The sequence below is a fragment of the Canis lupus genome, chromosome 1 (assembly GCF_048164855.1).
Source record: "Canis lupus baileyi chromosome 1, mCanLup2.hap1, whole genome shotgun sequence".
Classification (NCBI taxonomy): domain Eukaryota; kingdom Metazoa; phylum Chordata; class Mammalia; order Carnivora; family Canidae; genus Canis; species Canis lupus.
In genome coordinates this window covers 102,415,733-102,426,563 of record NC_132838.1, presented here as the reverse complement: position 1 = coordinate 102,426,563, position 10,831 = coordinate 102,415,733, and the positions used below count along the sequence as shown (strand labels likewise).

The following is a 10,831-nucleotide window of genomic DNA, read 5'->3' as shown; positions in this document are numbered from 1 at the left end:
AGCCTCATTTCATTGATGATGGAAGTATCCACCCACACCCCTAATGTTTTTTTTTTTTAATATTTTATTTATTCATAGAGACAACAGACAGAGAGAGAGGCAGAGACACAGGCAGAGGGAGAAGCAGGCTCCATGCAGAGAGCCTGACGTGGGACTCGATCCAGGGTCTCCAGGATCACGCCCTGGGCTACAGGTGGTGCTAAACCGCTGCACCACTGGGACTGCCCAGCCCTAGTGTTCTATTCTCCATTCAACAGCCAGACAGATCCCTTGAAACCATAATTAAGACCATTAAAAAAAAAAAAAAAAGACCATTCCTAACCGAATTGCTTCCGCAGGTAAAAGCCAAAGTCCTCACAGTGGTCGTCCATCTCTGCCGGAATTGGCCTGTGTTTGTACCTCTCCCTCCATTCCATCTGCACTGGCCTTCTGTTGTTTGAACAAGCCCATCATGCATGTGCCTCGGGGCCTTCACACTGACTCCGGAATGGACTCTGCCTGGAATGCTCTTGCCCCGAAAGCTGCCATGGCTCCCTCATCTCCTGCAATGCTCTGCTTCAGTGTCTCCTCTGAGAGGCCTCCTTCACCGTCCCCAAAGCACCTCCATCCTGGTCACTCTGTCTTCATAGTCTGTACCACCACCTGACAATTATGGATTCATGAGGTTCTGGTCTGTCCTCCTCTGCTTGGTCTCCCCGAGGAGCTGAGTCCTGGGAAGGTTGAGTTGGGGGTGGGGGTGGGGGCTGCAGAGTTGAGCCTGCACTTCCCAGGGACTCTCCCCATGCCAGTTTGTGGGACCCCAATCCTTTCTGACTCCACCATGTGCCTGAGGTTTCTCTGTCCCCTCTGGGAACAGGACATGCTGGACCAGGGTGGTATCTATATATAGTATCTGGGGAACATAGTGCAGCGGATGGGGGAAGGGATGTCAAATAAGTGGGCTAAAATCCTAAAGGAGAAACTGGCTTGCCTGGTGTGAGGTTGATGGAAGGCTGCGTGGCGGTGTTCCAATTCCTTTGCCCCCTCACCTCATCCGTCATTTCGAAAGCTCTGAAACAGGTCTCTTTGGCAGCTGACCTCCTGGTGCTCAGCTTCTTCACGTTTTTTTTTTTTTTAATAAATTTATTTTTTATTGGTGTTCAATTTACCAACATACAGAATAACACCCAGTGCTCATCCCGTCAAGTGCCCCCCTCAGTACCCGTCACCCATTCACCCCCACCCGCTTCTTCACGGTTGTGCGGCTGTGCGTCACTTTCCGCAGCAGGAGGGACCCCAGGCAGCCCTGTCCTCTGGGGCTGCTGCGACGCTCATCACGCACACGCCCACCCTCCGGGGTTTGTGGGCTGCACTGTCGGCCGCTTGGCCGCCCCCGGAGATGGAGACGCAGCAGCGCCTGCCCCAGCGAGGCCAAAATCCAAGTGAGGCCCTGCTGTGCAGGTGCACTGGACCTGGACGGGTCTCCTTGAGGTTTCGGGTTGGGCTCCAACGCCTGACGCCAGCCCCGCCCAAGGCCCCGCCCCATACTACACATTCATTCATTCACCCAGCACTCCCTGAGCACCTACTGTGTGAGAGCACCTGGGCTGGGCGAAAGTCAGAAGGAGGAGTCAGACTCTGTGGTCCATGACCCTGAATGGCTCTAGGATTGGAGATGGGCTTGTTCAACTATTCATTCACTCAGTATTTCTTGAGGACCTACTGTGTGCTGAGGCACAAGCTGAGAGAAGTCTGGGGCATTGGGATGAACTGTGTCATCCCTGACCCTGAATAACTCCAGGGTCTATGCTGGGAGGGACAACTATGTATTCAGTCACCTTGAGCTTCTTAAGGACCTACTATGTGCAGAGCCTTGGGCCAGCTTGGGTCGTAGGAAGGAACCAAAATGCCATGCTCTCTGATCCAGGGCTGGTGTTAAGGATGTTCACTTATTAATTTACCTGATCTATTAATTTATATCTCCTAAGGACCTACTGTGTGCTAATGCTTGGGTTGGGTGATGTGCGGGGTACAGGTAGGAACCAACCCTGTGGTCTCTGACCCTGAATGGCGTCAGGGCTGATGATGGGATGCTGGGATCCTGAGGACCTACTCTGTGCTGAGGCCTGAGTCTTGACTCAGGCACCATGAGTCATGACTCTGTAAGACAGAAAGAGGGATTTGTCACTCATCCGTCTATTTGTGTGAGATTTCCTGAGGACCTACTGTGTGCCAAAGCCTGTGCTGGTAATGCCAGGGCAAAAGTGAAGGCACACATCCTGTCCTCCTTGGCCCCTCACAGCTCCCTTGGTAGGACCAAGAGACAGGGAAGCTGGTGGGCAGGGAGACAGGTGTCTTTGTGTTTATGTATCTGTGTCCTGGCTTAGCTTCCCTCCCCCTTACACACATTAAAGATCATTGATGTTTATTTTCAAATTACATCACCTTTTCAAACTTTTTCAGGGACTAAGGAAATCTAAATATTGACTGGATGATATCAAGAAATTAATGTTTCAGTGGGTGTATAATATTGTGGTTGTGTAGAAGATACTTTTTTTAGGGATGCAAACTAAGGTATTTAACAATAAAGTGAGGTCATGTCTGTAATTTACTTTAAAATTGACCAGGGGAAAAAATAGACATATTTTCATGACCTATTTTAAAAGCAAATATGTATCATAAACTATGGTAAATTTTGTTATGAAACCATTTTTAGGTATTGTGTTCCTATTAAAATCGTTTTCTTTAAGGCATTCAAACTAGATGGGCGGACAAACATCTATTATACTTTATATTTTTTTGTAGAACTGAAAAATCTCACAACATTTTTTTAATGTGGGTTTTTTTACATCGTCCCATTACACAGGAAAGTGTTGGGCAACCTTGAAAAAAGGCATTTCTAACAGAAAAATATTTTTCTGTGACTTTTCCTTTTCTGGAGCTGAACAAATCACAATGAGATCAAAACAATCATAAATGATTCTATACCTATGAAATCTGATGCCCTAATTCTGTGAAATGACTGGTCATGTCCATTTTCATCTATTGATATAAGGTAAATAATCAATAAAAGGTGGGAAACTGTGTGCCATACACTACTATTGTGTAGAAAGGTATACCATACATCTTTTTAGCATTTTTACACATATAAATGAATATCCACATAAATATTTGCTTATATATGCATAGAACAAGCTGGATAGATACCAGGAAACTCAAGAATGGTTGCTTCGAGGGAGAGAGATTCGGTGGGTAGAGGGAATGGGGATGGATAAGGATAAGGTTTTTTTGTTGTGTTAATTATGGACCAAACAAATGTGTTACCCCTAAAATAATTCTGCAGAGATCATGCTGTAGGAGTAGAACTTACCTCACTGGCATAATAGGGGACTACTGTCTCCCCACATCATTGGGAAGGCCCTTCCTATTCTGCCCCTGGTCTTGGCTATGATGTTTGCTTTGGCTGACAGGTCTAGAAGCAAACTTGACATAATCCAAAGCTCTAAACTGCAAAGTTGGCCTGGCTGGGCCGTCCTGGGACAGCCAGCTCCTGTCCAGCCCTCAGCTGACTGCAGATGTGTAAATGAGTCTAGCCAACATCAACTGAGCCTGGTCCAGAATCAGAGAAACCCCCAGGATAGGAAATAATAAATGGACAACTGTACTGATTTGTTACACAGCAACAGCTAGCTGACACAATCACTGAAGGCAGGATATTGAGCTGGGGCAGGGGAAAGTGTGTCCTCACACTGGAAAAGGCTGGGCTCCACTCTAAAAATCTCCCTTTGCAGGTCTGTCAGGGGAGAGGTAAGTCTCTTCTAGAACTCTTCCTTCTTTGGATTTCTCTGGTTGTTCTAATCTGGGAAGCACCGGGTCAGTGCCAAGAACCCACAGCTCTCCTCCAGACCCTCTCCCTTCGTTAATACGCCAACTTCACCAAAGGGGCTGAAACTTTTATCCAATTAATTTTATTGAACAAATGCCTACTCGATCATAAAAACTTCAACCACTAACAGGCTAGCTAAAGATGCACAGACAGTACTTTGGGTCCACTGTTGTGGACGTTTATCATTCTGAACCAGGAGGCAGTGGGTCTTTGTGTGGTGGAGATGGGGGCTGTCTGGCAGATGCGGAGGGGAGGCCCGGCCCTGCGGCTTCCTCCCTGTGTGACCCTGGGCAAGTCACTGAGCTTCTCTGAGCCTCGGTTTTCTCATGGGGAGGCTAGGGTCTCTCCCCTCGGCTGTGAGGTCAGAAGTGAGGTGTGAAAGTGCTCGGTGCAATGCCTGGCTAGGGGAGGATCTCATCTTCCCGCTGGTCTGCGGCAGTGTCTGAAGAGTCGCTGCTGCTCACAGGCTTCTCCTCCCTCCGGGAGCTCAGAGGTCGAGTTAGGTGTGGCAGCTGCGTGAAGGTGTCGCCACACTGGGTGCGTGGGTAGGCTTTCTTGTCAGTGTGCGTTCTCTGGTGTCGGATGAGGGCAGATGAGAAGCTGAAGGCCTTGCCACAGCTGCTGCACTCGTAGGGCTTCTCCCCGGTGTGCACGATGTGGTGCTGGATCAGGTAGGAACGGTTGCTGAAGGCCTTGCCGCACTCGTGGCACGTGTAGGGCCGCTCACCCGTGTGCGTCCGCTGGTGCAGAGTAAGTGAGGAGCCCTGGCTGAAGGCCTTGCCACACTCTGTGCACCTGTAGGGCTTCTCACCCGTGTGGATCTTCTGGTGCTCAATGAGGGAGGACACGTGGCTGAAGGCCACCCCGCACTCTAGGCACTTATAGGGCTTGGCGCCTGTATGCACCAGGTGGTGCTGCACCAGGTGGGAGCGGTTGCTGAAGGCGCGGCCGCAGTCCTGGCACGCATAGGGCCGCTCACCTGTGTGCACGCGCTGGTGTTGGCTCAGGTGTGACACCTGCGTGAAGGCCTTCCCACACTGTGTGCATGCATATGGCTTCTCGCCTGTGTGGATACGCCGATGCTCCGTGAGTGAGGCGCTCTGGCTAAAGGGCGCGCCACACTCGGGGCACGTGTAGGGCTTCTCACCAGTGTGCACACGCCGGTGTTGCGTCAGATGCGCGATTTGTGTGAAGGCCTTGGCGCACTGGCTGCAGGCGTAGGGCCGCTCGGCCGTGTGTGTGCGCTGGTGGCGGATGAGTGCTGACGAGAAGCGGAAGGCCTTAGCGCACTGGCCACAGGCATATGGCTTCTCGCCAGTGTGGATGCGCTGGTGCTCCAGCAGGGATGAGCGGTTGCGGAAGGCCTTGGCGCACTGACTGCATGCGTAAGGCCGCTCGCCCGTGTGCACGCGCCGGTGCTGGGCCAGGTGCGTGGGACGCGCGAAGGCCTTGCCGCAGTCGGTGCAGTGGTGCGGCCGCTCACCCGTGTGCGTGCGCCAGTGTGACGCCAGGTAGGAGCCCTGGCTGAAGGCCTTGCCACATTCGGGGCACGCGTAGGGCCGCTCGCCCGTGTGCGTGCGCTGGTGCAGGGTCAGGTGCACGCTCTGGCTGAAGGCCTTGCCGCACTCGGTGCACGTGAACGGCTTCTCGCCCGTGTGGGTTCTTTGGTGCAGCGTGAATGCCGAGCAGTAGCTGAAGGCCTTGCCGCAGTCGCCACACTTCCACGGCTTTCTGGGGCCATCCTCTCCCTCCTCGCAGGCGGCCTTCTTCTGCTTCGGGGGCCTTCTAGGTGCACTGCGCCCGTGGGGCCTGCTGTCGGCTGGGGGAAGGGGCAGGCTCGGGCTAGTGCCTGGGACCTCGCTGGGTTCATCCTGTGCCTGCACAGTGGCCCCGGCAGTGTCCTCTCCGCGGGTGGTGGCCTCTGCCTTGGGACAGCTTTCCAGCTTTCCCTGCAGGTCCTTGAACTGACCTTCTTGTTCCTGGGATGCTCCCACCTCAGAGCCCTGGGGGGCAGCCATGGCCAAGAGACCTTCTTTCATCTGTGCTTCCTGGGCCACTGTCTGTTTTCACATCTTCGTTACTGGATCTGAAAGGAAAGGGAAAAACCAAATAGGTTGGTCATCTGTCCCGGGCTGGAGAAGATGTCCTGCAGAGTCCCAACCGCCATACCACTGGCAGTTCGGCTCAGATGTTCTTTGTTGTAGGGTGGTCTGTGCCCTTCAGGATGTTTAGCAGTGCCCCTACTTCTACCCATTGATTGTAGGTAGCATCCCTGACAAGGTGTAACCACCAGAAGTGTCTCTAGACATTTCCAAGGGTCCCCTGGGGGGCAAAATGATCCCTCATTGAGAATCACTGATTTAACAGAACTGAAAACAAGTTTATTTAAAGATTTTATTTATTTATTTGAGAGAGTGAGAGCATGAGCAGGGGGAGGGGCAGAGGGAGAGGGAGAAGCAGACTCCCCGTGGAGCAGGGAGCCCCATGTGGGGCTTGATCCCAAGACCCTGGGATCACGGACCTGAGCTGAAGGCAGATGTTCAACCACTAAGTCACCTAGGGACCCCTACTGAAAACAATTTTAAAAGATCCTTGCAAAACCATGAATCTGACAGCTCTTAGATATACCCTTGCAACCTGGTACTACAGGCCAAAATGTGTCCCCCTCCCTTGAAGTTCATAGATCAAAGCCTGAAGTGATGGTGTCTGGAGGTGAGGGCTTTGGGAGATAATGAGGCCCCCCATGATGGGACTAGTGTCCTCATAAGAGGAAAACAGGCCAGAGCTCCCTCTCCAGCATGTGAGGACACAGTGAGGAGGAGACTGCAAGCCGTGAAGAGGGTGCTCACCAGAACCCCAACCATGCTGATGCCCTAATCCTGGATTTCAGTCTCCAGAAGTGTGAGGAAATAAACTGTTGTTGAACACACCAAGTCTCTAGTACTTTGTTATGCCAGTCTGAGAAGAGAGTTTTGTTTTCTGAAAATCATACACAGAGGAACAGGGGGCTCCCAACTCCACACATAATATACTGCTGGTGGGAGCAGGCACTAGAAGACCCACTGGCATCTTCTAGGAAAGCTGTAGACACACAACCCCTATAGCCCAGTAATTACATTTTCTGGAACGTGAGCAAGAGAAGCATGCATACGTGTGTACCCGGAGGCCTGGCCAAGATTGTAACAGTCCAACACCAGAAAAGAATCCAACTGCCCATTAACAAGGGAGCAGTCAGATAAACAGGGTCATACAATGGAGTATCTCACAGCATAAACACGAATGCTGATCAGCTGCCATACCGGCTCAGAACCTCAGACACACAGTGTTGGCAAACAAAGCAAGATGCAAAGAATTTATCAGGTATGATGCATTTTAGGTAAAAATAGTCAAACTCAATCTATATTTTAGGGATTATGATCATGTGGCAAAGGTTCACTGCTCCACTGTGGACCGGTAGCCTGTGGCAAATGCAGGGCTTGGCCCTTCTGCAGGCCTGGCAACTTGGAATATGCTTTTTTAACAAGAGGCTTAGGCGATTTGTAGGCACAGGAGTGTCTGAGAGGTGCTGGTCTTGGCCACTCCACAGCCACCTTGGGTGTACTGTTACAGTGGCAATAACTAGCACCTGTTGAACACAGAGCTATATGCCTGGCATCCTTGAAGCTTTGGCATGTGTTAGCTCACTATTCCTCACATTATTGAGGAATAATGTTCCCAGAAGTGACAAGCTAGGTCCCACACCTGGGTACCTGGCTCCAGAGCTTACCCTCCACAATGCCCTTGTCTACCCCTAGCTCATACTGCTCCAACCGTGGGCCACACCCTGTTCCACAAATATTCCAGGCGTGCTCCTGCCTCAGGACCTTTGCACTGGCTGTTCCATTTGCCTGGAATGTTCTTCCCTTGAGCCCAGGCCTGAGGGAAAAGACTTCTGAGCATAGACCCAGAGGTGAAGGAGTGAGTGTTCTGGGCCATGAGTGCAGCAGGGGCAAAGGTTCTGAGCCAGGACCACAGCTTGGGTGACAGAGGAAATGCAAAGGTGCTGAGCAGTGGAGGAGGGGGTGGAACAGAACAACCAAGGCAGGTAGCAGGGGGAGACTAGGTATGGTGGCGGCAAGGGTCAGACCAAGCAGGGTCTTGTGTGCAGCGGTAAGAACTCTGCTGGTGGGAGGCAGGCTGGGCTATGCCCAGTTCTGGTACCATCTTCAGGCAGTCCTCAGGCTAGAGTTAGCCCAGCTGTGTCCCCAGAGAGCTGGACAGTGGTACCCACCTTGTAGTCTTGAGAGCACTGGGTCCTGTCCATGTCACTCAGGTAGTAGCCCCTGCTCTGACCACCATGTACCAGGGGGTTCAGTCAGCATCTGTGAGAGAAAGAAATGGCAGCCATGAAGGGAAGATGCTGGGGCAAAGGCAGGCGGTCAGAACCAAACACGGCGTTTTCTGTGTGTGTGTGGGAGGGTATGCAGATTCAGGGCGGGGTGAGCCGGGCAGGGTCATGCAAAGAAACAGGCAACCAAAGGGGAGACACGGACACACTCAGAGGCAGAGACACATATCCTGTTACACAGATATGCATGGAGTCACACAAAATCACACATGCTGTCCCGCCCCACACAGACAGCACCCACAGGGACACACCCAGACACGTGCACAGTCCTATGCAGCAGGCAGAGCTTCACATGTGCACAAAGTCACACACACACAGGGTCTCCCCTAAGTGTGGAAATACAGCAACCCCAGGTTTGCACAGGGTCTCATACACATCCTGTGACATCTGACGAGATCTCCACAAGCGGTTGTGTTCAGACACGCAGAATGACACAGGCATACTCAGGCTGACCAGCTCCAGGATAGCAGACACACCCATCAAAACACTGTGTTCAGTGGCACACCCAGACATACAGAGTCCCACACTCCACACCCAAGAGAACATGTTCCACACACCAGCACACGTGGCACAGGTCTCCAAGTGCAGACATCTGCTCAATTCTGCATGCTGCTTCCCCTTTACAGGTACATGCCTGTATGTCAGTCATGTGTAAACACACAGTGACTTAGGAGGGATGGCCTCACATGCAGAGTTGCACACACAGGGCACAAACTGAGGTAGCCACCTTCACGCAAAGACACAGGGACAGAATCACATGCATGGCTCACACCTGCATGGGCACACAGGTGCAAACACACGATGACATGCGGGGACGGATGGTGTTACAGGCATAGCTACACCGGCACAAAGTTGTGCAGTCACACACGTGCAGACACATGGAGACAGACGGGTGGGACACATACGCACGGGGACACGCACATGGTCACACACCTGCATGGGAGCAAAGTTGTGCAATCGCGCACGTGCAGACACACGAAGACACGCGGGGCGGGGTTCACACGCACACGGCGCCCGAGTCACGGACGTACACCGACACGCACCCCCGCGCACACTCACTCGCGCACGCGCACACCACACACCGCTGCCTTCGCTTCCCGACACCAGCTCTGAAGGCCTCGGGCAGCATCCCCCGAGGTCGGTCAGGTTCTCCTGGGTCTCTGGCCCTGCCCGGCCGGTGCGGACCCCAGAAGCCCCTGGTCCCGCGGGGGCGCGGACGAGCCGGCAGCACCGGTCACCGCTACGACCACCCGGGTGGGCCTGAGCGCCAGGCCGGTGCGGACTGCGCGTGCGTGCCGGGACAGCGAGAGCCCGCGGACAGCTCCCGAGAACTACGACTCCCGGAAGGCATTGCGCCGCCGCCCTGGGGGCCCGGAAGTTCTCGGCCCCGTGCGCGCAGGGGGGCCGCAGGAGGGCTCCGAGTGGTGGGCGGGGCCAGTAATAGGGGGCGGGACTCTTCTTCCTCAGAGGAGGGGAGGGGCGGAGTCGACAGGCTTAGAACTGGATCAGAGCTGCTAAGGCACTTACCGCAGGCGGCGCCGCACAGCCGGCAGGAGCTGGCGGTTCCAACCCACAGCTCGAGGTGAAGTCGTGGAAAGCATTTGTCTCAGCGTTTGCTCTAATTCCCTTCCACAGCAGAGCTGGTGGCAAATCCATAGATGTGGGCCAATGGTTGTAATAGCAAACATGTACATCTACGGGACTCCTGGCCAGCCAGTCTTTTATTTATTTTTTAATTTAATTTTTAAAAGATTTTATTTATTCATTCATGAGAAAGAGAGAGGCAGACATAGGCAGAGGGAGAAGCATTCTCCCTGCGTAGAGCCTGATGCAGGACTCGATCCCAGGACCCTGGGATCATGACCTGAGCCCAAGGCAGGTGCTCAACCACTGAGCCACCAGGTGCTCCGAAAGGGAACATCTTCAAAGAATGGACCATGGAGACAGCTCAAACATTCTTTTCCTTAAAATACGATTTTTAAAGCCGTTTTCTTTAGAAAGCTATATTTAACTGCTATGGGCTGAATTGTGCCCCATCCTCCAAGAAAAGGAAGATGCACATGAATCTGAACCCCCAGTATCTCAGGATGTGATCTTATTTGGACACGGGGTCTTTACAGAGGTAATCAAGTTAAAATGAAGTCCTTAGGGCGGGTCCTAATGCAACATGACTGGTGTCCCCTAATACAGAGGCAGACACACAGAAGAGGTACACATTGCAGGGGTGAGCCACATACACCTGATGCCTGCACAGAAAGACCTGAATCAGCATCTCTATGTAGTTTTGGAATGTAGGTGAAGTTTGCTGGGGTGAGGTCCAGAGCCGACTACCAAGAAAGAATTTGTGAGATGTCTTTAGTGCAAAATAGTGGTTTTCTTAATGCACGGGGACAGGACCCATGGACAGAAAGAGCTGCTGCCCCTGGGGTTGTGAGGGGTAACTGATTATATACTTGGGAGTTGGGGGAGGTAAGGAAAAAAGGAAGGTGTTCAAAAGAATTTTTGTATGCTAAAGAGGACCTACGAGATACTGGAGGCTTTGCCATTATCAAGTTAAGATTGTTTTTCCATCTAGTAAA

At 52.4% G+C, this 10,831-nt stretch overlaps 1 protein-coding gene across 3 annotated transcripts; it reads right to left on the bottom strand.

Annotated features, from left to right (window-relative positions):
• Positions 1-3,925: 3,925 nt before the first annotated feature.
• Positions 3,926-9,574, bottom strand: ZNF835 (zinc finger protein 835). 3 transcript variants are annotated; one of them, XM_072843150.1, is made up of 3 exons: positions 9,335-9,574; positions 8,136-8,226; positions 3,926-5,951 (listed from the first exon to the last, which is right to left on the bottom strand). In XM_072843150.1, exon 3 carries the CDS (start codon positions 5,902-5,904, stop codon positions 4,267-4,269), a length of 1,638 nt encoding a protein of 545 aa, XP_072699251.1. In that variant the 5' UTR covers positions 5,905-5,951; positions 8,136-8,226; positions 9,335-9,574; the 3' UTR covers positions 3,926-4,266. The 3 variants fall into 3 exon arrangements, with proteins under 3 accessions (XP_072699251.1, XP_072699244.1, XP_072699235.1); XM_072843143.1 differs by having other exon boundaries at positions 9,312-9,573; XM_072843134.1 differs by lacking the exon at positions 9,335-9,574 and adding an exon at positions 9,186-9,319.
• Between the last annotated feature and the right edge of the window lie 1,257 nt (positions 9,575-10,831).